A 27697-nucleotide genomic window follows, 5' to 3' on the forward strand; every position below is an offset into this window, starting at 1 on the left:
GTGACTTTGCCTGTGCTGCCCCCTGTAGGCACCAGTGAGCAGGTGCTGGATGCCAAGGAGCAGGCTGCCTTGGCCAACGCTTCCCTACAGAGGGCGCTGGAGCGCCTGGAGGAGCTCCGTGTCAGACTGGAGAAGTCCAGCACGGCTGTGGCCCAGGCCAGAACCAGCATCTCCAACACCAACCAGCTGTTCTCCGACTCACAATCCACTGGTGAGACTAACACATCATTCAGACATCCAACTAGGGTCCTAGCTAGATTATAGCCAGCAACTTTGTAATGGAAACGTTTTTCATCTTTGCTTCCATCCTTTCCACATTAAACGACACCACATTTAAAGTCAAGTAGTGCCCCAAATACCTGTCTAATGCTAGTAAAATGTTGTTATCATGTTATCTTGTCATATCACTTTAGAGGCAAATTTCTAGAGATATTATGTGACTAACAGGAATGAGTAAGATGATGTAAGTATCATGAACCTGTCCTATCTGTTGTCCCGCTCAGCCAGTACAGCTGAGTCTAAGCTGAAGGAGGCAGAGAGTCGTACAGAGAGACTGTATGACCGTCTCAAACCCCTCAAGACCCTGGGGGAGAACCTGAGCAGAAACCTGTCTGAGATCAGAGAGATGATCAACCAGGCCCGCAAACAGGCTGCCTCTGTTAGTCACTTCTACACCCACACACGCACGCACGCACGCACGCACGCACGCACGCACGCACGCACGCACGCACGCACGCACGCACGCACACACACACACACACACACACACACACACACACACACACACACACACACACACACACACACACACACACACACACACACACTCTGCTTTCAATTGTAATACTGTTTATGTCCTGCACTCTCCTGTATAGATCAAGGTGGCAGTGCTGGCAGACAAAAACTGTGTGAGGGCCTACAAACCTGAGGTATCCTCCAGTAACTTCAACACTCTTACCATGACCGTCAAGACCAGCGAGCCTGACAACCTGCTCTTCTACATGGGCAGCAGCTCCAGCGTAAGTCACACACTGACACGTACTGAATATCCCATGACGTATGTAATCATGATTACCCATAAGTCAGTTTTAAACTTAAGTCTACTGTATATAATCTACATCCAACCAGATGGTTGATTTATAACTATCTATAAACTACCCTTCACAAACATTTTATCATGTCAATGTAAGGTGTAACCACTATAACCATATGGCTATCTGACATGTGTAAAGTAAATGTCTAATTTTACGCTGAATATCAGGTGGACTTCATGGCGGTGGAGATGCAGCATGGCAAGGTGGCGTACCTGTGGGACGCGGGTTCAGGCCACGCCAAGCTGGAGTACCCCGACGTCCAGATCAACAACAACAAGTGGCACCGCATCAACGCCACGCGCTTTGGGAGGCACGGCACGCTGTCAGTCCACCAGCTGGAGTCAGAACCCCTGCCTGCGGTCAAGACCACCTCACCAGGCTCCACTACGATCCTGGAAGTCAACAAATCCACCCTGATATTTGTTGGTGGCCTGGGAGGCCAGATCAAGGTACAGTATTAAGCTCTGTCTTGGTATTTTTCACTCAGCCATGGTTCTAGCCAATACCTTGGGTCCTTGAGAACTTGAACTCATTCAATTCAAGTTGAGTCAAGATCTTTCATGATGTTTTCTCCACTAATTAAACAGTGTAATCTAAAACAACTGATTCAATCTCTTTTGTGTCTACAGTCCTCTGTGGTGAAAATGACCCAGTTCAAGGGCTGTATGGGGGAGGCGTCGCTCAACGAGAAGAACATCGGGCTGTGGAACTACGCTGAGAGGGAGGGCCAGTGTCGCGGCTGCTTCATGAGTCCGCAGACAGAGGAGACGTCCTTCCACTTTGATGGCAGTGGCTACTCAGTTGTAGAGAAACCCCTCCGCTCCACCTCCACCTCCATCGTCATGCTGTTCAAGACCCTCTCCCCCAATGGCCTGCTGCTCTACCTGGCCTCCAACGGCACGGTACGCCCCCTGCTGGCCCACACACACACTACAACCACACTGAACACTCTGTATTTGTAGCCTAGTTAGCACATAGTGGTCAGCTATTATTCTCTGATGTAACTAAATTCCCCTATGGGGACAATAAAGATCGATTGATAGATTGATGTGTATATTTGTCATTCCAGAGGGACTTCCTGTCCATTGAGCTGGTGGAGGGCCAAGTGCGTCTGACCTTTGAACTGGGCTCTGGCCCTCTGACTCTCACCTCCAACAAAGCCTACAACACCGGCAGCTGGTACAAGATCACCCTGCAGAGGAACAAACGCAAAGGTGGGTCAAAGGTCATAGGCTCATATTTATAGGGTAGAGTTGAAAACTTAACATTGTTGGGGTCACATATTCTTCTTCTCATTTCTCCCTTGCACTTTATGGACACACTATTCATACCCCTATTGTGTTGTAGTTAACCTGGTATAATGTCTATGTCATGTAAAGTATTGTATCTCTCCCCTCCTAGTTTATATGGCAGTGATGGCGGCAGACAACTCATCAGAGAAAGAGATCATGGAGGCGGAGTCTCCTGGGACCGCCTCCGACCTCAACCGCTCCGACCTGGACCCAATCTACATCGGGGGACTGCCCATGTCTCGACCTATCAGGTACTGGAACTACTTTGGCGCATACTTCACCTACCTGCAAGATATTTCTAGTTGATATGCGTTTGTATTGCTGTCATTAATATATTTTTGCTGGAGCTCCTACTGCATTATGTAAATATTGAGCTTAGTGTGTGAATTGGTGTGTTTTTGAATGCTGAGTTGCATCCAAAGAACACCATACCTACTGTGAAGCATGGGGGTGGAAACATCATGCTTTGGGGCTGTTTTTCTGCAAAGGGATCAGGACGACTGATCCATGTAAAGGAAAGAATGAATGGGGCCATGTATCGTGAGATTTTGAGTGAAAGCCTCCTTCCACCCCCAAGTCAAATAAACGAGGTAAATTGTGAATTTTATTATTTTTGCAGGAGACAAGTAGTAGCACGGTCCTATGTGGGCTGCATCAAAAACATGGAGATTGCCCGCTCCAACTTTGACCTGCTCCGAGACTCCTATGGTGTCAAGAAAGGCTGTGTGTTAGAGGTAAGAAAGGCTGTGTGTTAGAGGTAAGAAAGGCTGTGTGTTAGAGGTAAGAAAGGCTGTGTGTTAGAGGTAAGAAAGGCTGTGTGTTAGAGGTAAGAAATTATGTGTGTTAGAGGTAAGAAATGATGTGTGTTAGAGGTAAGAAAGGCTGTGTGTTAGAGGTAAGAAAGGCTGAACGTAAAGAACCTTTCTTCAAGGGCCTTCTTCCTCTCTAGACAAATTAAAGGTAGACTCAGCAATATTGGGAAGAGTGAGTAGTGACAGTGACAGTCTTGGCATTTGAATTTTGCTGTTGTCGATTTCTGTAAAGAGGAAGATGCCCAGCAGTACATGATAATGGCATATTGTTGAGTCATCTTACACTGAATGCAAAAAGACTTTCCATATTCCCTATGAGTAACTTGTGTGTGTGTTCCAGCCCATCCGCAGTGTGTCTGTACTGAGAGAGGGCTATGTGGAGCTGCCGTCTGTGTCTCTCGACCCCCAGGGGGAGCTGTTGGCCTCCTTCTCTACCCGCAACGACACTGGCATAATCCTGGCAGGCTTCAGCAAGGCAGGCACCCGCAAAAGCAGACAGGCTCGCCAGGTAAGGCCACAGATATACTGTGATAAAAAAATTGATATTATAAGAGCTCATACATGTTCATTAGTAATAAATCTTTATAATGTTACCAAAATTACTTATGGTTCAACCGTATATTGACCATGTTTTCTGTGTGTTTGTGTCCAGCCCTTCCTGGCAGTCATGCTGATTTCGGGGCGGTTGGAGGTTCATGTCAACATGGCAGAGGGCGGGAGCATCCACAAGGTTGTGGTCAAATCACGCTCTGGGAGTTTCAGTGACGGACAGGAGCACTCGGTCATCTTGCAGAGGAACAGGAAGTGAGTGGCACCAGGAAGAGGGACTGATTAACCTGTAACATCTGTCATGATTTTATGCTGATGGATGGCTCAGTCATTATAAATGATGTCATTTGAAATTATACTTCCGCACACAAAATTATCTCTGCATTTATTGTGTTATCTGTGACCTTATTCAAGAACTTTCTATGCTGATGTTATACATAGGCCTACCCTCGGTTGATACAAAGGATGGATATATATAACAACTGCCATGGGATTAAATACACTTTGAAATGGCCATTGAACAGCAGTAAAAATTGCAAATTGTATCTTTTAATAATCATATTGTCCAGTATGGAATAATATACAAGAAGTCTATTCTAAGATGAATAGCACTGTGTTGTTATTATTGACACTGTGTGTGTCATCCATCCAGGATGCTGGTTGTACTAGTGGATGAGGACCACCAGGAGATGGTACGTCTGTCCTCAGAGAAGGCCTCTCTGACCCTCACCTCTCTGTACATGGGCGGTGTCCCACCAGGAGAGGGCGCCGGGCTGCTCCGAACCACCTCCTCCTTCTACGGCTGCATCAGGAACCTGGCCCTGGACGCCAAGTGAGTCACACACCCAATACACAATGATGCTTCATTTGTCACACTGTGCTGGAGAAATTGATGTTTTTAATGGAGGATGCCAAAAGTACATTTGCAAGGCTGAGCATTATCTAGAGGAATATTTTTTGGGGTCGCTGGTAACAAGGAGTATGGCATCCCTTCTCAATTGGGGCCTTGGTGGTTACTCTTTGGTCTGACCTGTGTTGTGCTGTGTCCCTATAGGTTGTTGGACCTGTCAGCTGCTGTGAGGTACCACAACGTGGACATGGACAGCTGTCTATTGGAGGAGAGGCCTAAAAGGGTCCTCCTACCTGACGACACTGACCTAGAGGCCGAGCCCACTCCGGACCCTGCCAGAACCCCTCCACCACCTCCCGGCCAGCTCAACGCGCTCACCCCCGGCACACTCACGGTACAGCACACACACACCTCTTATCTATTGGCATTTACTGTGCTGTAGCTCTTCAAACAGGTCACCATGTTGTCACAGATCCTCGTGTTGTCCGTCATCGTTCTGTGTTCCCTCTGTTTGTCTCCAGTGTGCATCGATGGACAACACCTCATCCATCCCAGAGGCCCAGCAGTTTGGCATCTCCAGACACAGTCACATGGTCCTCAGCATCAACCCCAACACAGTGAGGAGGAGGTCAGTACTGACAGCTGGCTCCTTGAACTACCCTCTCCCTTCAAAACATGTCAGATGGCACAGCATGATTTTTATCATAGAGATCATATTCTATGTCATTTCTATGATTATCACAATTCTATATTCATTTCATTAGGGATTCTCACTCCATAGTGTTGTATCTAATTTGAGTCATGTTAGCCTTGATATCAGTTGGCCCATAGCTAGTTGTGTAAAACATGTTCAAGCCAGCATTCCAGTACTTTGAAATGGCGTAGGAAGGTGTTCTAGCTGCTTAGCTAATACTTTGCCTTGGTGTGCTCTACAACCATCATACTAAGTACTCCTCTTGTAATGGAGAGCATGGGCCTATACTTTTGGCCATGCAGTGTATGTGGACACCCCTTCAAATTAGTCGATTCGGCTATTTCAGCCACACCCGTTGTTGACAGGTCCATAAAACCGAGCACACAGCCATGCAATCTCCATAGACAAACATTGCCAGGAGAATGGCCCATACTGAATAGCTCAGTGACTTTCAACATGGCACCGTCATAGGATGCCAACTTTCCAGCAAGTCAGTTTGTCAAATTTCTGCCCTGCTAGAGCTGCTCCAGTCAACTGTATGTTCTGTTATTGTGAAGGCGCAACAACAGCTCAGCTGCAAAGTGGTAGGCCGTACAAGCTCACAGAACGGGACCGCCGAGTGCTGAAGTGTGTAGCGTGTAAAAATCGTCTGTTCTTTACCGAGTTCCAAACTGTCTCTGGAAGCAACGTTTTATTACAAAAATTAACTTAAACTCATTGAAGATTGACCCTAAGAGACACACGTAAGAAGGGGTGTCTTATGATGAGCCTCTGTTGGCTGTCATGGACAAAGTGGAGTCGGGAGCTTTTGAAATGGGTTTCGATGGCCGAGCAGCCGCACACAAACCTAAGATCACCATGCGCAATGCCAAGCGTTGGCTGGAGTGGTGTCAAGCTTGCCGCCATTGAACTCTGGAGCAGTGGAAATGCGTTCTCTGGAGTGATGAATCACGCTTCACCATCTGCCAGTCCGACAGACAAATCTGGGTTTAGCGGATGCCAGGAGAACACTACCAACGCATAGTGCCAACTGTGCAGTTTGGTGGAGGAGGAATAATTCTCTGGGGCTGTTTTTCATGTTCGGCTAGGCCCCTTAGTTCCAAAGTAAGGTCCATACAGAAATGCTTTGTCAAGATTGGTGTGGAAGAACTTGACTGGCCTGCACAGAGCCCTGACCTCAACCCCATCGAACACCTTTGGGATGAATTGGAATGCCGACTGCGAGCCAGGACTAATCGCCCAACATCAGTGCCCGACCTCAGTAATGCTCTTGTAGCTGAATGGAAGCAAGTCCCTGCAGCAATGTTCCAACATCTAGTGGAAAGCCTTCCCAGAAGAGTGGAGGCTGTTATAGCAGCAAAGTGGGGACCGACTCCATATCAATGCCCATGATTTAGGAATGAGATGTTCGATGAGCAAGTGTCCGCATACTTATGGCCATGTCGTGTAACATACAGGATAGTGAATTGCAAAAAACCCTCTTAAGGCCATCATCGTTGATTGCTTTTCTCTGAGCATGAGTGCATATCTCTTCATTAAAGAGAAGAATTATAATTGCCTCCCCAAGGTCTACCTAATTTCCTGTCTCGGCTGTGGCCCATTCTCTTTGTTTAAATATGTATTATTCACGAGGCACTCCGGCACTGCTTGGAAACGAGCAGGGCTAATGTTACACATTCCCATTGACTTAGCTAGAGCTCTTCTCAAGTGTTTCACTGTAGCCTACATTGTTTGTGATTGAGAGGAAGGCACAGTTCAATTAGCCTGGTCCCAGATCTGCCTGTGCTCTTGCCAACTCCTATTGTCACTGTCATGCCAAACATGTTGTGAGGTTTTTAGGTTTTGCTAGGTTTTTGGTTGGTGGATGCATTCATCAATATATGATTATGAGATTGGTTGCCACTCCTAAACAAGTGTCCACTTCAATTGCGCATTATTGACAATTATCTACAAATTGTCATATCCATTCATTGCCTATATATAGGTCTACCAAACCATTAACAAAAGTCTTTATCTTACAGTAAATCATAGCTAACTCAAAATATATCTTTGTCAGTAGCTTAAATACTTCAAATCTCTTCTCGCTTTCTCTCCCTGACAGTTTCTCTCTGGAGCTGTCGGTGCGTACCTATGCCCAGAGTGGTTTGATCTACTACATGGCCCATGCCAACCAGATGGACTACGCCACTCTGCAGCTGCTGGGAGGACATCTGTTCTTCACCTGTGACAAGGGCAGCGGCCCTGCCACCGCCACCTTCCCTGTACCCGTCAACGATGGCCAGTGGCACACAGTTAGTGACTATACCCTTTTGGGCCAAGAGCGATAGTAGATTGCAGTGTTTGTTGTCAATTCAGGGGATGCATAACAATATTATTAATGAATACAAAAGCCCAAGTATGTCACAATTCAAGTTCGTTTCAGATCATAACTGAAAGCAGTGATATTACCATGCAGGTTGTCATGACTCTCCCTAACCCTGTCATGTATCTGTGGGTGTGTCCAGGTGAAGACAGACTTCAATAAGAAGAGTGTGGTTATCAGTGTAGACGGCCAGCCGTCAACTCCAGTGCCGGCTAAAGGCAACACTCTGGATGTGGAGAACAAGCTGTATCTGGGAGGACTGCCCCAGACCTACACCGCCAAGAAGATAGGCAACGTAAGTTAAACTACAACACACAACATGCACTGATTGTACAAAACATTAAGAACACGTGCTCTTTCCATGACAGACTGACCAGGTGAATCCAGGTGAAAGCTATGATCCCTTATTGATGTCACTTGTTAAATCTACTTCAATCAGTGTAGATGAAGGGGAGGAGACAGGTTAAAGGAGTTTATAAACATTGAGACATGGATTGTGTATGTATTCCATTCAGAGGGTGAATGGGCAAGACAAAAGATTGAAGTGCCTTTGAACGTGTTATGGTAGTAGGTTCCAGGCCCACCGGTTTGTGTCAAGAACTGCAACGCTGCTGGGTTTTTCACACTCAAAAGTTTCTAATGTGTACCAAGAATGGTCCACCACCCAAAGGACATCCAGCCAACTTGACACAACTATGGGCCAGCAACCCTGTGGCAAGCTTTCGACACCTTGTAAAGTCCATGCCCCAACGAAATGAGGAACTGTTCTGAGGGCTAAGGGGGGTGCAACTCAATATTAGCAAGGTGTTCCTAATGTTTGGTATAGTCAGTGTACTTCCTATTCATGCTTTAATATCATTTTTATATCATTGTTTGTGTTGAAAGCAGGTGGTACATTTTCTTCTGAGTAAATGTTTATCCACAACCCCAAATGTTAATATTTATATTCCCTCATGCAGGTGACCCATAGCTTGGCAGGCTGCATCCAGAAGGTGATGCTGAACAGTGTTAAGCTGGACACCCAGAATCCAGTGTCTGAACAATCCACTGCGCACTGCTTCGCCGCAGCCCAGGACGGGACCTTCTTCAATGGGAGCGGATACGCTGCTCTGAGTGAGTACTAACACCCATACACTCCATACTTCAAGCCAAAGACTCTGGGAAGCAAAAAACACAAAAAGCCATTTAAAATGTTTCTGCCAACTATATTTAAAAAGCCAACATTTCCACATCCTTTCTGATACATTTTCAACCGGAATAATGCTTAGGATGAGATCATTTTAACAAGCTCAATACATAGCTACATTTAACATGTTTAAAAACATGAATGGGAGTGCCTTAATGTGTCCCCCTTGACTCTATGACATAGTGATGTAAACTGGTTCGTTATGGTTTGTCCCCTGCAGTGAAGAATGGGTACAAAGTGGGCTCAGATATGGAGGTGGCTCTGGAGTTCCGCAGCACAGTGCCAGATGGAGTCCTCCTCGGGGTCAGCAGCGCCAAGGTGGACGCCATCGGACTGGAGCTAGCCAACGGACAGGCGGTGTTCCACGTGAACAACGGTGCCGGGCGGGTGTCGGCCACTTCGCGGCTGGGCTGGTGGCTGTGTGACGGCCGCTGGCACACCCTGCTTGCAAAGAAGACCAAGAACGCTCTGAGTCTGACCGTGGACGGAGTCACGGTGCTCACCGACAACCCCCACCCCCAGTCCACCTCGGCTGAGACCAAGGACCCGGTCTACGTGGGAGGCTTCCCCGGTATGTTCCCCCTCTAGAAAACCTTGTCTCTTTCCACAAACAACCCCTAGACCCTAAATGCAAGACACTTCACTGGACTGGGCCTTTGTCACCCCTTTGCTTTGATGTTGATCAATTTCAGTGTCAAGTAAATTAATTTGTTAGCACCCATGTATTGACCTCTCTCTCTTTTTTTCTTTTTTTTTACAGTCGGCGTGAAACAGAACTGCCTGACATCCAGAATGCCGTTCCGTGGTTGTATGCGTAACATCCGCTTGATCAAGGGTCACATGACCAACATCCTGGACTTCAGTACCGCCTTCACTCTCCAAGGAGTGTCACCCCACTCCTGCCCTAGCACCGCCACATAACCTTGCCACAACCATACCAGAACTTTACCAGCCATACCAAACCATTCCATATCTAACGCTATGACCCTGTGATTTGACCATCGAAATTTGACCTATGAAATGACTTCCATTTGTAATGTTTTGTAAAGAAAGATTGAAGTAATGTTTGATCAATGTGAATTTTCTATTTCTTTTCTTTTTTTATCAACTCATTTTCTAACATGATTCCAAGTGTTGGTGTGCATGTTCTTTCGTGCATTTTGACTCCCGCAAATTAATTGGACAATAGAACGTCTTAGTTTTTATATGTGATGTTCTAGAAAAGTAATATTTGTTAATAAAATACTTTAAAAAATATAGCTTACTTAAAAAAAGATCTGTATTGTAGTGAAGTCATAGTTGCTCTGTAGGCTCCATTACTATAGGCCCGCCCACATATTATGCAGTGCATAACACACTTGTGAAAGCTGCTTCCAAAGCTGTCATCCTTCTGATGTTATCCGTTCTATAGCATGTCTGTTTGTCTTTCTGCATAGTTTCCCAGGAGTATCTGCAGAAGAATGTTCTGCATCTAGTGTTCATGCTATTTTGGGGGAGAAACTGAGCTGATTTTTTCCTAACATATTTCACAACACAGTTCAGGCAAGAGAAAGACAACTCCATTTTTAACTTGACGTTATATTCAGTTGTTACTGTGTCAGATACATTGTGCCACTTGGCCAAAACTGTCAACAGTGGTCAAATAATATTCATAAAATAAATGCAAATTTAAAAAATGCTAAATCAGTATTCTATATACAGAAAATACACACATAGTAAGAGTCTATGGTGCACAATCATTTACAAAAAATTGTTTACACACTGGCTTTGGAAGGATAAAAATCATTTTAAAAAGTCCTGCGCAAAGCCATATCAACATTACGACCTTTGTCTTGTTGATACATTTGCTACAGGTTCATTTGGAAGCACAGAATACTTTAACAACAAAAACCACAGGCTGACAACCAAGGCACAGGCAAACATTGAACTACTAAAACCACAGAGTAAAATAAAGTGGAGAGAGGTTGATCTGGCTAAAACATACATGCCCTGCAAGTAAACATTATTCACAAGTTCATAACCAAGCGAGGGCTAGCCTGGTTAAACCAGACTGAACATTGCGCTTACCATCGTTTGAAAAAAAACGATGGTGAAATGTAATGAAATCAGTTTGGAAGCCAGGCTAGCACTGCTATGACGGGCCTTTTTTTTATGGCCACTCTAGTATTGTAAGCACTCTCCAGGCATGCAAGGTCAGTTTAGTTCATTAGTAATGCATGTCTCTTATGTAGACTGGACATACAGGATTGGTTGTTGAGTCATAGTGTAGTGTGTACATTGTTTTCTACAAGTCACATGTACAACATTCACAGTCCGTTGGGGTGGGGAGATGTGTCAGGAGGAGATATATAAGTTCTGAACCTTTCTATATTACTGCTCAACATGCAAATCCAAAAAGCAAAAAAGGTGGGCTTGACAATGGCCTGAATCGTTGGTCTCAGTACTCTGAAACCGCTTCCTCTCCTTATCTCATGTCCTTGAACACTGACAGGTGAAAGGACTGGATAGGTTTCCACTATGTTGTTTTCACCTGCCTTGTCCTGATCAGTTCTAGACACAGATCAGTGGTCAGCAGGACAGGAGACCATGAAACAAAGTTGTTACAACCTTTTAGACGGAGCCAATGTCTGTATTCAGTATCAGGTCGTCCCATCTCCACTTGTCCCTCACCATCATGAACTCAACAACACAAACTGCTAGTCTTCTGAATCTCCTCACTCCCAATGGTTTTGCAATCAACATGCTGCTCTTATAAATGATAAAACAGTTATATGGAGTATGTGTAATAATACAATAAGCAGGATAAATTTGTGGTATAAATATAGCAAGTAAATGTTAACTGGGTGTTGCATGAAGATGTACACATGGTCTGTTATTGTGTCCATGGCCTCTGTAGCAGGGGCGTTCCACGAAGAATTCCTTTTGCATCTTTTTGATATTTTATGTGGAAATTGTGCAACAGTATTGAATTTTAAAACCCTATTTTATTAAATTAAGTGCCCTTTGATATAGACCACATGGAAAATTCAATAAATCTGTTTTTTTTATATAAATAAAGACTTGCTAGTGTCCCTCCATGCACCCTCTGATTTTTGGAAGATTTTAAGCAACATAACCCCAACATTTCACCATCATTGTAAAACCTTGCTATTTTGTTGCTTTGACAAAGTAATTTCTGAAGATTATTATTTCATGTGATTAGTCTGTTCCTCATTTTAAGGTCAATCCTGTTACGTAAACTGAACACTCATTTTAATTTGTCAAAAGAAACATTGAACATCTAATAGTGAGATTTTAGTGTAAAATAAGTTACTGTCCTCAAAAGGCACAAATAAATTCAAATGGCAAGCAATGGGATGTCGTCAGTCACGTATGTGGAGCATGTCTTCACAAAGCTGTCCCACCTCCAAATACTTCCATCCAGAACCCAGCTAGTCAGAGTATAGTGTTTCTGTCCTATTTAGTAGTTTGTTATAAGGTTCAATCCCACAAACATGGCCTATGCTGAGTCCTTCCTTCGGGAGGAGAATGTCTCTCTCCATAGTTCCTCTTCCAGCTCTCGCTCTTTTTAGTGGTCCATAGTTTGGGATAAAATCTCAACTACAGTCAACAAGGCCTCCATGCATGCCCAGTTCACCAGGACGACCACAAGAGGGCAGTGGTTCGGTTTGCTGACTGTGTTGAGTGAGTGAATCCTCAGTTCTCATGTTGTCGTGGGTTTTAAAAGCCATTCACAGTGCGGATTCACATGGTACACGTCTAGTAGGTGAGTCTCAGGGTCCAAGCAGCGCTCGCCTAGAGAGAAAAGTCTTGTTTTAGTTCGATTAAAGACAGAAATTACAATAATCCTTTGTTTGAAAATAATTTGAGTCAAACAGGGATGTAATCATACATACCTATGTTTCCTCCGACCTCAAACAAATACTGTACTGGCCTCTGGCTAGTGCTTCTGGTGCCACGACTGCGAGATAAAAAAAGATAATGAATTTAATAAACCCAGACATCCCTATAGTATACATCAGCAACATCAACAGAGGCAATGAAGTAATAAGTAATCATCACTCTTCCTCCACTGACCCGTTCTCATAATCGAAGCGTGCCATCACATCTTTGGCCTTGGTCTCGTTGTCCAACTGAATCGCCATGGAGATCTTAGCGTGTAGTGGGGCGTGAACCCTGATGACCCCTTCTCGGAGGTCAGTCAACTGTGGACAAAGAAAAGACCCAACTTCAATTCAAGTCCCATTACATGAGTAAACCTCATGCTGAAAGGTACTGGCGACCGCATCCAATTAGGTACTGTCAGGAGCAAGCATACACCCAATAGCCTATGATATCGTTGTCAAGTCAAACTAACATTGAGAATAAATCTAATTGACCATTTCAAGTTGGGGTTAAAGTAGTTTAGAGTCCATAAAGTCAGTAATCATTACCTCGCTCCTCTCAGTCTTCTCAGCGTTCCTCTTCCTCATCAGTAGCAGCTTCCTTTTGGTCTTCTCTGAGCTGGGCGGCTTCTTGCTTGCCTCATTCAACTTCCTCACGTGGGAGATGAGAAAGCAGGGCACCTGAGGAGAGAACAGTATACCTATTAATCTCTCTATCCTCCCTCTCTCTCTTTCTCTTCACTTTCTCCCCGTCTGCCCGGGGGCTTGATGATTTGGGCTATAGTGACATTGCATTCTATGCATTGTACTATGCATTGTATTCTAATAGGTCAGGCAGCAGTCCCCAGATGTGGGTCAAGCTGCTCTTTGTGTTTCATACAACGTGCCTGGATCACTTCCCTCATGGGTTTTTGTCATACATTTTTTCCCCCCAGTAAAACAAATGGTGAGCTCAGCTTTCATTCTTGTTTAACCAGGCTCAAGGTCTACATAAAAACTGACTTGTCTTGAATTACTGAAAGTGAGGTTTTTGTTCAGCGAAATTACAGAAGTTGTACTGGAAGTCTTAAAATTGCAGATGCTATGCTGGAGCAGTATAGATGTAATCTATCAACCACCAATTTGGGAAATTGCAGTCCTACTGTAGTTGAATAGCACCCTGGTCTGTCCTGATGAGGCCAGATGACTGTTGATGAGATATGTTTGGGGGTAGTGAATGTGTAGTGTGTGTGTGTGAACGTATCCCATCTCTATGTGTTCAAGGAACGTCTGTACGCGTGTGTTGCAAACTCACGGTCCAGAGCAGTTCTTGGTATGTGATGAGTAGCCGTACGAGGTGGGCCGCCCCGCCTGCCGCCTGCATCTCCTCCTGCTTGGCGTTCTTGCCCCGGTAGGTGAAGAGGTTGGGAGCCACAATCATGGACACGTTCCACAGACTCATCCTGTTCTTCTCTTCATAGGCTACCACCTTCCTCAGGAACTCTAACAGGGCCTGCAGGGGCACAGAGGGGTTAGACTGGGTCTTTGTGTGTGTGTATGTGTGTGTGTGTGCCCTTCGGATTTATTCCTTCAAGCAAACAGGTTCAACCTTTGCACTGGCACAATCACTGGGTAACTCTGGCCTACTGATCCAAAATGTGCCCATACTGAAACACATTCTCATATCTTATCCTACACACGTCATTTTATATACTGTCCACTCAGGAGGAGAGGACGTCAGGGGGTTGTCACCCGTTTTCCCTTCACACCTTCAAAAACCTCTTATCTAAACTTTATACAATAACCCATTCATGGGACGATACTTAAACATAGTTGTTGCTCTTCAAGTTCACTTCAAGTGTGCCAAGTTAAGTCATCATATTATGCCTTGACTGAGGCTTGAGCAACACTTCATGGTTGTTTACATGTTACGAAGGCAATCACCCCTTAGAATGGAATGTTAGTCACTCATGGTTGTGACTATTGGCTTATGAGTCATAGGAATGCATAGTTGGACACAGTTGCCCAATTGAAAACAAACTCTTAGCCTCTGCACTTATTTGAGCTATTTTAGGACTGGATATGTGGGATAGGTGTGTGTTTGTGTGTAGGGTTGTGAGGTCACAGTTGAAAGTGTAGTCTCTCAGTCCATGATCATGAGTCTTGGGATAGCTACAAAGGATGTGAACCCTGATCTTTAGGGTCATTAGTCAAAGATCATGCTCACCTTGAGTGTGTCTCTGTTGGGCTCAGGGAGCAGCATGATGAGGAGGTGCAGGGCCTGGATCTGGTGTCTGGGAGAGGAGACACCTGAGGAGGGACAGAGGGGAAAATACACTGATATCTCTGCAAACACACATACCTTACGAACTGGTGGAAGTGTTGTTGACTGTTATTGACATTGTTAAGAGTACATTTATGAGAAAAATTTGAAATTAATCATAAATGACTAGCAACATATACAAAAGTATATGGACACCCCTTCAAATGAGTGGATTTGGCTATTTCAGCCACACCTGTTGCTGACAGGTGTATAAAATCAAGCAGACAGCCATGCAATCTCCATAGACAAACACTGGCAGTAGAACGGCCTTACTGAAGAGCTCAGTGACTTTCAACGTGGCAGCAGCATGGGATGCCACCTTTCCAAGTCAGTTTGTCAAATTTTTGCCCTCCTAGAGCTGCCCCTGTCAAATGTAAGTGCTGTTATTGTGAAGTGGAAACGTCTAGGAGCAACAACGGCTCATCTGTAAAGTGGTAAGCCATACAAGCTCACAGAATGGGACCGGCAAGTGTTGAAGAGCTTAAAAATTGTCTGTCCTCGCTTGCAACACTCCCTACCGAGTTCCAAACTGCCTCTGGAAGCAACGTCAGCACAATCATTATTCGTCGGGAGCTTCAGGAAATAGGTTTCCATGGTCGAGAAGCCACAAACAAGCCTAAGATCACCATGAGCAATGCCAAGCATCAGCTGGAGTGGTGTAAAGCTTGCAGCCATTAGACTCTGGAGCAGTGAAACAAGTTCTCTGGAGTGATGAATCACGCTTCACCATCTGACAGTCCGACAGACGAATATGGGTTTGGCGAATGCCAGTAGAACGCTACCTGCCTGAATGCATAGTGCCAACTGTAAGGTTTGATGGAGGAGGAATAATGGTCTAGGGCTGTTTGAGCTAGGTCCCTTAGCTCCAGTGAAGGGAAATCTTAACGCTACAGCATACAATAACATTCTAGACAATTCTGTAATTCCAACTTATGGCAACAGTTTGGGGAAGGCCCTTTCCTGTTTCAGCATGACAATGCCCCTTAGTTCCAAAGCAAGGTCCATACAGAAATGGTTTGTCGAGATGAGTGTGGAAGAACTTGACTGGCCTGCACAGAGCCCTGACCTCAACCCCATCGGACACCTTTGGGATGAATTGGAACGCCAACTGCGAGCCAGGCCTAATCGCCCAACATCACTGCCTGACCTCACTAATGCTCTTGTAGCTGAATGGAAGCAAGTCCCCGCAGCAATGTTCCAACATCTAGTGGAAAGACTTCCCAGGAGAGTGGAGGCTGTTATAGCAGCAAAGGCGGGACCAAATCCATATTAATGCCCATGATTTTGGAAAGTTCGACAAGTAGGTGTCCACATATTTTTGGTCATGTAGTGTATTTTACATGTGCTGTAAACAATGCTAACCATGGGGATATATAGTATGAAGGACTGAATAATTAGTCTCTGCTTACAGGGCAGTAGAGATAAGGGTGTCAGAGAGCTATTTTATTATATGTACAGTGCATTCAGAAAGTATTCAGACCTCTTCCCTTTTTACAGATTTTGTTACATTACAGCCTTATTCTAAAATGGATTAAATAAAACATGTTCCTCATCAATCTACACACAATACCTCATAATGACAAAGCAAAAACTGGTTTTTAGAAATGTTTGCTAATGTATTAAAATCTAAAACAGAAATCCTTTATTTGCACAAGTATTCAGACCCTTTGCTATGAGACTCAAAATTGAGCTCAGGTGCATCCTGTTTCCATTCATCATCTTTGAGATGTTTCTACAATTTGATTGGAGTCCACCTGTGGTAAATTCAATTGATTGGACATGATTTGGAAAGGCACACACCTGTCTATATAAGGTCCCACAAAAACCAAGCCATTAGGTCAAAGGAATCGTCTGTAGAGGTCCGAGACAGGATTGTGACAGGATTGTGTCGAGGGAGAGATCTGGGGAAGGGTACCAAAACATTTCTGCAGCATTGAAGGTCCCCAAGAACACAGTGGCCTCCATCATTCTTAGATGGAAGAAGTTTGGAACCACCAAGACTCTTCCTAGAGCTGGCTGCCCGGCCAAACTGAGCAATCGGGGAGAAGGGCCTTGGTCAGGGAGGTGACCAAGAACCCGATGGTCACTCTGACAGAGCTCTAGAGTTCCTCTGTGGAGATGGGAGAACCTTCCAGAAGGACAACCTTCTCTGCAGCACTCTACCAATCAGGCCTTTATGGTAGAGTGGCCAGATGGAAGCCACTCCTCAGTAAAAAGCACATGACAGCCCGCTTGGAGTTTGTCAAAAGGCACATAAAAACTCTGACCATGAGAAACAAGATTATCTTATCTGATGAAACCAAGATTGAACTCTTTGGCCTGAATGCCAACGTCACGTCTGGAGGAAACCTGGCACCATCCCTACGGTGAAGCAGTATCATGCTGTGGGGATGTTTTTCAGCGGCAGGGACTGGGAGACTAGTCAGGATCGAGGGAAAGATGAACGGAGCAAAGTACAGGGAGATCCTTCATGAAAACCTGCTCCAGAGCACTCATGACCTCAGACTGGGGCAAAGGTTCACCTTCCAACAGGACAACGACCCTAAGCACACAGCCACGACAACGCAGGAGTGGCTTCGGCACAAGTCTCTGAATGTTCTTGAGTGGGCCAGCCAGAGAGCAAACTTGAACCCGTTCAAACATCTCTGGAGAGACCTGAAAATAGATGTGCAGCGACACTCCCCATCCAACCTGACAGAGCTTGAGAGGATCTGCAGAGAAGAAGGGGAAAAACTCCCTAAATACAGGTGTGCCAAGATGGTAGCATCATACCCAAGAAGACTTGAGGCTGTAATCGCTGCCAAAGGTGCTTCAACAAAGCACTGAGTAAAGGGTCTGAATACTTTTGTAAATGTGATATATCAACAAGAAAATTATATTCATTTGCTAACACTTCTAAAAAACTGTCATTACGGGGTATTGTGTGTAGATTGAAGAGGACAAAAAACAGTTTCATCAATTTTAGAATAAGGCTGTAACATAACAAAATGTGGAAAAAGTCAAGGGGTCTGAATACTTTCCAAATGCACTGTATTATGTATACACTTAATGGTAAGCGTACAGGCCTACATTTGTGTGCACTCACTCTGTGCAGCGGCGAAGGCCGGTAAGTGCTGGAGCGTGAGCAGAGGATAAGGCAGCTCTCTGATGAACATCTTCAGCAGACCCGCTGCGTCATTGTGCCTCACCTGCTCCCAGTCAAACCGTTCCTCATTGAACTTCTGCTCCAGCTCCTGGCGCAGATGCTGCAAATACGAACACCAAAACAAAAATATACACATTATCTCCACAATGGTTCCTCCTGTGGTTAATCTCAACTGCACGGTCACCTTTGACCCCTCCATAAAAACAAATCACATCCCTAACCATCACCATGTGTGTTTGGGGAACCTAATACCCACATGCTTCCTCTAGTTGAGATGTCAAGTGTGTGTAGGGGGTGACCTGCCATGGTACCTAACAAATCAAAATGGAGGGGAGTGGGGGGTACATCCCCTCTTCAGTCTGCTTGTACAGCACTAAATCAAAGAACAAACATATCTTTCCCTTCAGTGAAATGTTTTCACAATGGTAGACATAGGCTAGAGTTACACAGAACAAGATAGCTCTATGATTGGTGATTGACAGCTAAAGTATGAAAAGCTCCAGTTTCATTAGTGGAAAAGGGAGAGGGGGTGTGTGTATCTGAGGGGCTTACCTTTACTCTGGATGCAGACCCTGGTACTCTGAGAATCCCCTCTGTTTGTAGTCCTGTCTGCTCCAGCTTGGACAAGAGCTGCAAACACAAGCATACACATTTTATAAACCACAAGTGTACCAAACCAAGAGGGACATTTCTATGTGAACTCGACTCTCACCTGTAAACAAAATCAACCAAATCTGACTGCATTTGTTTCCTCTTCCCGGTTTTCACAGACAGGGAAGTCATTTTTGTGCAAACTTTCTTTTTACAGGGAGGTCTTGAAACCACTAACAAAACAGCATTCAATTCATATTTACAACTAGAGATAAAAGCGCCCACAGATTCGGTCGCTGGCCCTTGATGTTTGTTCTCCATCGCCAAACTTGTTTTGCGCTATTGAACATGACTCACACCTGGATTGGAGACTTCCGTCATCTCGTCTCTACAGAAAGATGTCAGCGACCTGAGGTTAACGCTATCAGACCCACCATCTCTCACACACCTGGTCCACTCCAAAAGAAAGACACAACCCTTCTGTTTCCTGCCTCTTAGTGACGACTGATAAAATATGTCCCTTAAAAAGGTGCACTCCGTAACTTCTCTCAACTGTAAACTGTGTGGTACTAACACTTGATCATTTTTGTTTAGGAGGGCTTAGGGATCTTCACAAGTGCAATATGACAGATATGAGAGAGTAAGGCAACCCAACAATGGTATTTTATGACAAGCTTTGAATCCTAAAGGCTAACTATCTGTTAACTAGACCGCGCAAAATCTGCATTCTGACGCAATGGTTTGACCTTGTTCATCAAGTCCTCCTCCAGAAACCACTTTCCAGGTCTGCAAAAGATAAACCAACACTGATATAGCAGTGAACAATTGCTTCAAAGAAAAGTCCTATAATTCCTTTTCAGAAGCCACTTATCTACCAAATCCATAAAACATCACCTTGATACCCAATACTCTAGTTATTTACTATACGTGGCCTGTAATTGTAGTCAGTCAATGTGACTTATTTTAGGCGAATTCTGCGTAGACTGGAATTTGACTGCTGGTAACAGGGTTATTTGTGCCTTAACCCTCAGCTATGCCAAGGTTAGGTCCGTGCCACTGGCTGACTGACTGGCAGCTGCTGGGACTCTAAACAGTCAGATGTTATTTTCAGTACAGCTCCGTATATACAGTCCCAGATATATTTCTAACATACATGAGCTATAATAGCTAACATATTCTATTACATCTAAGACATTTCAGCTTTTCATTTCTTATTCATTTGAAAACATTTCTAAAAACATAATTGCAATTTGACATTATGGGGCATTGTGTGTAGGCCAGTGAATTGTAAATTCAATTGTAAATTCAGGCTGTAACACAACAAAATATGGAAAAAGTCAAGGGGTGTGAATACTTTCTGAAGGCACTGCATATACCATCCCAGACATATTTCTAAAATGTCAGAGATAACATATTCTATGATAGAAATGAATAATAACTAACATCCATCCCTAGCTGACATGACAACACAAATTAAAATATCAGTATATGTAGCTTATAGTTCATCACTTGACTCTCCTCCCTCCCCTACTCAGTAGGTTTAAAAGGAGTATATGATGGACTTCTGACATTTAGTCTCTCTGGAATGTCTTTGTGATGACGTGTGAAAGCAACGCTTAACCAGGCTGACTCTAGTACTGATAGTGAAACAGGAGAGGCTCTTGGGCACTTTGAGGAAGCAGTCCGTGTGTGGGCATCCCCTGACACATATTACGTTAACACAAAGCAGTAATGTCCAGCTGAGGAGGAAGAGTCAGGGAGTGATGTGAGGGGTCCTGGGAAAGGGGTGCTTCAGTAGGAAAAGCATGATGGAAGGGATGAGGGTCAGGATACTACGGGTTAGAGGGGGAGAGTAGAGCTGGGACGATAAACCAAAAATGTATATCGACACGACAATACCGACCACTTATTGTGGACATTTTCTGATATCGTTCATTACGATAAATAACCTATTGGGCCCTACTAGAGAAATGTGAAGTTTTAAATGAAATAAGTTTGTAATATGGGTGATTGTTAATAGGAAAATTGATAGGTACAACATTCAAAGTATTAGTAGAAGTTTTAAGGGTAATATTAAAAAAAACAACAGTGCACATGGATGTTATAAACTTATTGTTCAATTTATTATTATTGTAATAATTCAGTCAATTTATAGCGATATGAATTTTTGTAAATATCGCCCAGCTCAAGGTGAGTAGCACTGAGAGAAGGAGGGAGGGAGTTGGGGAGGAGAGAGACAGAGGGGGGAGAGAGAGAGAGAGAGACAAAAAGAGAGAAAGGAAACGAGGGAGAGAGATATTTAGGGAGAGTTTAACTGACCCGTAGAAGTATAGGAGAACTGGCAACGCACAATAACCCCATATAATTTTCCATTGGGGAATAAGCAGGGATTTCCCAGTATAATTTCGATAACTATATTCAGAGGGGAGAGACACTTGTGGTTTCAAAGGAGAAGTAAGGGGGGCTTTACCAATACAAATAGAACCAATCAGATACAGTACCTTTCTGAAGACAAGAGGAACCTTGGACCCGGGGAATTTCTTCTGGTCATTCTCCAGTAGAGTGGTTAGGGGAACTCCAAATATACCACTTTCTGTGGAGGGGAGGGAAAAAAGAGAGTTCAAAACCCCAATGACTGTTGTCTATGTAAAAATAGGATGTGAAACACCAAGGTTGTGTTCATTAGGGCACGCAACTGAAAATGTCTTAAAACATCTTGCAACATAAAACAAAATGTTTTATTTTCCAGGTAGTTCCGCCCTGTTTATGTGGGGTTTCTTTCGTTTGTTGCCTCATGAACATGACCCAGTTAACCACCCACCTCTGGCCTTGCTGCGTGCTGCTCGGTTGCGTTTGAGCTCAATGCCCAGGCAGTCGTAGAACGTGGTCAGTTCAATCAGAGAGATGTAGCCGATCTTCTTCATGTCCTCACAAGACAGATCTTGGATGTGGGTGAGGCCTAGTTTAGGCCTAGGCAGCTGAAATGTCTATACAAGACAGAAGACCATGGTCATTCATAAGAAACAGTATCGTTCATCAACACATTTGATATATTCAAACAGGTTGCCAGAGGTCAGCCATTGGTTAACACGGCTGCCTCCAGACCAGACCACACACAGCCACCTACAGCTGGGGTTCAAATCCCCGTTCTGCCACTTTCTGTCCTGTACAATCCCTTCCATGTGTCTGTCGCTCTCTCATTTTCTACTGCATTCATTTGTGTTTAAACACCTTTTGGAGTTCCAAAAGGACAGAGGTGAGACTCACTGGCAGGTCGGGGTCATCTCTGCGGATGCGTTGGCAGTCCTGGCAGTCCCCCTGGCGGCCCCTGCGGTGGGCAGTGACGCCCTCAGAGTAAGGCACTTCGAAAGACAGGGTGTCAGAGGTATCCTGAGGGGGAGGGCACTCTGAAACACGTCTCTCCACCGGGGAGAAGCTGGGAAAAGCAGGCCGCACTGGAACACACACAGTCAGAATGATGGGCACATCACCAGTATATTCCCCTATGTAAAGAGTCCAACCAACCAGATGGAAATTATCTATGTTGACGACTTGGTCACAGTCCAATGTGTTTTCCAATCACGTTGACAGAATTAGGTTGAAATAACATGGAAACAACATTGATTCAACCCACTGGAGTGGTAGCCTCACAGTCGGTTGCGTCAGCCGACCAAATCTAACCAAACTAATAGGGGACATTAAATGGTGGTAACATATTGAGAGACTATAGACTCACCTCTTGAAGATGTCCGGTGGATGCATCTGGAAGGCATGTGTCCATTGGGTGACTTGGGGGACACAGGCGGTATGGGATCAACCAACTAAAAGGACAGGGGACATACATGATCATCATTTATGCTCATTCGGTGTGTGTGGAGTTTGTTTCAAAAAGTAAGTATTATCAGCAACTAAACATTAGCTTTTTGAAGTGGGACGCATGAAAATATGAATCCTGCTTTAGCATTTGACTATGGTGAAATGAGTGAAATTCTTCTAAACGATCCCAGGCGTTGCAGTGAACTGAATTAACACTCGTTGTGTTCAGCTGACCATCTCATCAGTCACAGTACCAGATGTGTGAACAGCAATGAGGGATATGGCTGTTTCGTTCCAATGCACTTCTACCATATGGCTGTGCAGTACATTTGCTGACATGGAGAGAGGAGAGTGGGTATCAATGGAACGTTCAACAGAGCCGGCTGTTTTGTTTTGTTGTACACCTCCTAGTCAGCGAAAAGAGCATGGACCAAACCCCAGTCAGCAGCACTAGGATATAGAAATGTTGCCTTTATACTGTTTCATGTACATAAAATTGCATTTCACAGGTCTGAGAAAGAGCTTGACTTCATAGTCACCAAAATACTAACATTTGCCGAAATATATTACGTATGAATTCAATGGTAAGCAATTAAAATAACTACATTAACTGTAATATTACACTCAACCAACCAATGGCCATGGTCTTCAATCCATCCTCATTTAGAATGAATGGCCTGTTAATGGATCCAGACTCCATGTCCTTGGGGCCTAAATCCATTTCCTTAATCATACAAAAAAAACATCAACAGTGGTCTGTGAAGCCTTCCAGTAAGTCAGTATTCCAGCCGGAGTAGGGTGAAGGCTTTCTCTGTACCCTGGAATCAGCTGTCATCCTAGCTGGAACTGAGGGGTGTGTATGACTCCTGTGCCCTCTGCCAGATCTGTGACTCATCCTAGAGACTACTGCCACTGCCACACAGCAGTGCTGACAGAGGCACTTGGGGCACTCTTTGGCGTGGGCGCTTTATTAGTCGTATCACCCCTCCCCATTCTTTCATGCTGTAAATATCTTAATCTTGATCAAGACTTCATAGCCACACAACAGCCTTTACTAGCCATAGCAGCTAGCTAGCTACTCAGGGTGGAGTTTGCATATTTGTTCCAAATTCCCATGATAACTCTGTGGGCTTGCTACCTGGTATACCACCAACCCTTCTACAGAACATATTACAATGCTGCTATGCTATTTGATGTCCTTGGATCTAAAGCAGTGCGTGCAGTACACTGCTATCTGAAAACAGTATGGGACTTCCCCGTCGCTCTTCTCTTGCCTGTTGCTCATCCAGATTGCAGCTAATAGTCAGTCAGGGGTCCAGTTCTATTTCCGAGAAAGAGGCAGCTATCTGTCGAGAGCTGCTTTATAGGGTTGGGCAAGCATGAGGAGGAGAACATCGTGTTTCCACTGTCCACCCCCTCTCATCTGACAATGGCCGTACCAGAGTCATGTATACAGTATATGTCTATAATGGTTCTGGCCCATACCAACTGGATTGGTGTTTAAATACTGGTTGGTAACACACCGGAGTGTCTGAAGCACGTCTACTGAAGCACGTCTCCTTACTCTAGCCAACCGGGCAACTGGTGGCCCCTTTTGAAGGCCCTTGAATCCATCCCCCCCAAATAAAATGATATACAGTACCAGTCAAAGGTTTGGACACACCTACTCATTCAGGGCTTTTTCTTTATTTTTACTATTTTCTACATTGTAGAATAATAGGGAAGACATCAAAACTATGAAAAACACATATGGAATCATGTAGTAACCAAAAAAGTGTTTACAGTAGCCGGCCTTTGCCTTGACAGCTTTGCACACTCTTGGTATTCTCTCAACCAGCTTCACCTGTAATGCTTTTACAACAGTCTTGAAGGAGTTCCCACATATGCTGAGCCCTTGTTGGCTGCTTTTCCTTCATTCTGCAGTCCAAATCATCCCAAACCATCTCAATTGGATGGAGGTTGGGTGATTGTGGAGGCCAGTCAAGTTCTTCCACAACGATCTCGACAAACCATTTCATTTTATGCTGTAGCGTTAAGATTTCCCTTCACTGGAACTAAGGGGCCTAGCCCAAACCATGAAGAAAAGCCCCACACCATTATTCCTCCTCGACTAAACTTTACAGTCGGCACTATGCATTCGGGCAGGTAGCGTTCTCCTGGCATCCGCCAAACCCAGATTCGTCCGTCGGACTGCCAGATGGTGAAGCGTAATTCATGAAGCTCCCGACGAACAGTTATTGTGCTGACACTCAAAACGTTCTCTGGAAGCAACTCGGCAGTGAGTGTTGCAACCAAGGACAGGCGATTTTTACACGCTACGTGCTTCAGCACTCGGCGGTCCCGTTCTGTGAGCTTGTGTGGCCTACCACTTCACGGCTGAGCTGATGTTGCTCTTAGACGTTTCCACTTCACAACAACAGCACTTACAGTTGACTGGGTCAGCTCTAGCCGGGCAGAAATTTGACGAACTGACTTGTTGGAAAGGCGGTATCCTATGACGGTGTCACGTTGAAAGTCACTGAGCTCTTCAGTAAGGTCATTCTACTGCCAATGTTTGTATATGGACATTGCATGGCTGTGTACTCAAGTGGGCACATTTGCTACACAGTATAACGCAACAGTTTTTGTGACAAAACCATCAGTTGAGTTGAAAATGCAATGGAAACCCATTTAACTTGCATTAGGCCTCAGTTATTTCTATGTGTACTACGTCATCATGTAAAGCCTTTTGTCCACAAAAAGTCAGTTTGATGGAAACATCTCTGTTGGAAAATGTGCATATTGTTTAACGCAGATTCTTGAATTTTCACATGAAAATCTGTCGCAAATTGGATGGAAACCTAGCTACTGATAGTCAGTCAATTAGCCAAGTCAGCTAAAAAAAATGTATGTGGGTATGCTGACCCGCAAGCAACTGCGGACCCTCATGATGAGATCAGATTTTTTTTGTGGCCCCGACCCCCATCCCTGAGGCTACAGAGGTTTGTCTGGCTCTGCCAGAGGATCAGTAGCACAAGTGAGATGACCAAAGTTTCTATATCTAGTTGAATTTAGGCCATAGGGGCACCAAGGGGCAGAAGCACCAGTTATAGCCTATTAAGGGCCAGACATAAGACAGACAAATCAAATCGGAAATATACAGACTAACTCCATAAACACAACTGCTGAGTGCTTAACTCAAAGCACCCTTGCCGTAACCCAAAGCACCCACCAAGGTATCTGGCGTGGAGAAGACGTCTTGGACGTGTCTGGCCGGTTGCTTGTTCCTCTTCCTCATGGTCAGGGTGTAGTTGTCCACACGTTTCTTCACCATGGCTGCCTGCGAGCGCGTCAGCGTGGAGAGCAGCGCCTCTGCAGGCCCCTCCCCTAACTCCCCCGACACCAATGTGGACAGACCCGCCTCCTGCAGCCACGCCTCCTCAAGCTCGGCCTCTGGAATGTGGAGGAAGAATAATTTAGACAAATCAGTATATAGTATCGATCAGAAACTACATTTGTAACCATCTCTATGGTTTTTCTGTTGCATGCCTGAATGAATACAACCCTGGTTGGTACAGACCATCCATGCTGCCCCTCTCCAGCAGGTCCTCGTGGCCCCGCTCGCCATCCTCCTCGATGTTCTTCACCTCGCTCCAGTAGTCCTCCATGGAGTCCTGGGAGTCCTGTGACGCCGGGCGCTCCAGCGAGCTGGGGGGAGAAGAGGGCCTAGCACCTCTGGAACTCATCCTGCCTAGTAGGCCTATCTCCTGGTACTGCACCTTCCTGGGGTGGGGAAGGAGAGGAGGGGGAGGTCAGTTAGTCAACAGGCTGGTATTGGTGACCCACTGATACGGAACAAAAATATAAAAATGCAACATACAACAATTTCAACGATTTTACTGAGTTATAGTTCATATAAGTAAATCAGTCATTTGAAATAAATTCATTAGTCCCTAATCTATGGATTTCACATGACTGGGCAGGGGCGCAGCCATGGGTGGGCCTGGGAGGGCATAGGCGAGCCAGACACACCCACTGGGGAACCTGGCCAGCCAATCAGAATTAGTTTTTCCCACAAAAGGGCTTTATTACAGACAGAAATACTCTTCAGTTTCATCAGCTGTCTGGGTGGCTGGTCTCAGATTATACCGCAGGTGAAGAAGCCGGATGTGGAGGTTCTGGGCTGGCGTTGTTACACGTGGTCTGCGGTTGTGAGGCCAATTGGATGTACTGCCAAATCTTCTGAAAGGATGGCTTATGGTAGAGAAATTAACATTCAATATCCTGGCAACAGCTCTGGTGGACATTTCTGCAGTCAGCATGCCAATTGGACGCTCCCTCAAAACTTGAGACATCAGTGGCATTATGTTGTGACAAAATCAAATCAAATTTTAATTGTCACATACACATGGTTAGCAGATGTTAATGCGAGTGTAGCAAAATGCTTGTGCTTCTAGTTCCGACAATGCAGTAATAACCAACGAGTAATCTAACCTAACAATTCCACAACTACTACCTTATACACACAAGTGTAAAGGGATAAAGAATATGTACATAAAGATATATGAATGAGTGATGGTACAGAACGGCATAGGCAAGATGCAGTAGATGGTATAGAGTACAGTATATACATATGAGATGAGTAATGTAGGGTATATAAACATAAAGTGGCATAGTTCAAAGTGGCTAGTGATAAATGTATTACATAAAGATGGCAAGATGCAGTAGATGATATAGAGTACAGTATATACATATACATATGAGATGAGTAATGTAGGGTATGTAAACATTATATTAAGTGGCATTGTTTAAAGTGGCTAGTGATACATTTTTACATAAATTTCCATCAATTCCCATTATTAAAGTGGCTGGAGTTGAGTCAGTATTTTGGCAGCGGCCACTAAATGTTAGTGGTGGCTGCTTAACAGTCTGATGGCCTTGAGATAGAAGCTGTTTTTCAGTCACTCGGTCCCTGCTTTGATGCACGTACTGCACATTTTAGAGTGGCCTTTTATTGTCCCCATCCCTGCCTTGTATAACTGTTTTAATTAGCTGCTGCCTTGGCTAATGGGGATCCATAATAAATATAAACACAAGGTGCACCTGTGTAATGATCATGCTGTTTAATCAGCTTCTTGATA

The 27697-nt window shown here is 44.7% G+C and overlaps 2 protein-coding genes across 6 annotated transcripts in view; one reads left to right on the top strand and one right to left on the bottom strand.

Moving 5' to 3' along the window:
* The window catches only part of lama1 (laminin, alpha 1), a 74146-nt gene extending 62230 nt beyond the window's left edge, over window positions 1-11916 (top strand). The window contains exons 40-57 of the mRNA XM_055928657.1: window positions 29-211; window positions 504-658; window positions 876-1019; window positions 1262-1543; window positions 1724-1996; window positions 2164-2308; window positions 2496-2637; window positions 3006-3120; window positions 3539-3706; window positions 3851-4002; window positions 4400-4579; window positions 4802-4991; window positions 5119-5225; window positions 7393-7582; window positions 7796-7948; window positions 8613-8766; window positions 9060-9410; window positions 9600-11916. Of these exons, the coding sequence (XP_055784632.1) occupies window positions 29-211; window positions 504-658; window positions 876-1019; window positions 1262-1543; window positions 1724-1996; window positions 2164-2308; window positions 2496-2637; window positions 3006-3120; window positions 3539-3706; window positions 3851-4002; window positions 4400-4579; window positions 4802-4991; window positions 5119-5225; window positions 7393-7582; window positions 7796-7948; window positions 8613-8766; window positions 9060-9410; window positions 9600-9760 (3245 nt within the window). The 3' untranslated portion in view covers window positions 9761-11916. The remainder of the gene's footprint in view (window positions 1-28; window positions 212-503; window positions 659-875; window positions 1020-1261; window positions 1544-1723; window positions 1997-2163; window positions 2309-2495; window positions 2638-3005; window positions 3121-3538; window positions 3707-3850; window positions 4003-4399; window positions 4580-4801; window positions 4992-5118; window positions 5226-7392; window positions 7583-7795; window positions 7949-8612; window positions 8767-9059; window positions 9411-9599) is intronic.
* Window positions 10398-27697, bottom strand: part of LOC129859199 (rho GTPase-activating protein 28-like) — a 53964-nt gene continuing 36664 nt past the window's right edge. For all 5 annotated transcript variants that reach the window (XM_055928659.1, XM_055928661.1, XM_055928658.1 and 2 more), the window contains exons 2-15: window positions 26137-26339; window positions 25789-26009; window positions 22498-22582; window positions 22029-22216; window positions 21583-21748; window positions 21263-21354; window positions 18723-18800; window positions 18111-18270; window positions 14930-15012; window positions 14018-14215; window positions 13273-13404; window positions 12917-13044; window positions 12736-12800; window positions 10398-12634 (exon numbers count right to left, since the gene is read on the bottom strand). In XM_055928659.1, coding sequence (XP_055784634.1) covers window positions 12543-12634; window positions 12736-12800; window positions 12917-13044; window positions 13273-13404; window positions 14018-14215; window positions 14930-15012; window positions 18111-18270; window positions 18723-18800; window positions 21263-21354; window positions 21583-21748; window positions 22029-22216; window positions 22498-22582; window positions 25789-26009; window positions 26137-26339 — 1891 coding nt within the window. In that variant the 3' untranslated portion in view covers window positions 10398-12542. The remainder of the gene's footprint in view (window positions 12635-12735; window positions 12801-12916; window positions 13045-13272; window positions 13405-14017; window positions 14216-14929; window positions 15013-18110; window positions 18271-18722; window positions 18801-21262; window positions 21355-21582; window positions 21749-22028; window positions 22217-22497; window positions 22583-25788; window positions 26010-26136; window positions 26340-27697) is intronic.

Source organism: Salvelinus fontinalis, chromosome 7 (genome assembly GCF_029448725.1).
Source record: "Salvelinus fontinalis isolate EN_2023a chromosome 7, ASM2944872v1, whole genome shotgun sequence".
Taxonomy (NCBI): Eukaryota; Metazoa; Chordata; class Actinopteri; order Salmoniformes; family Salmonidae; genus Salvelinus; species Salvelinus fontinalis.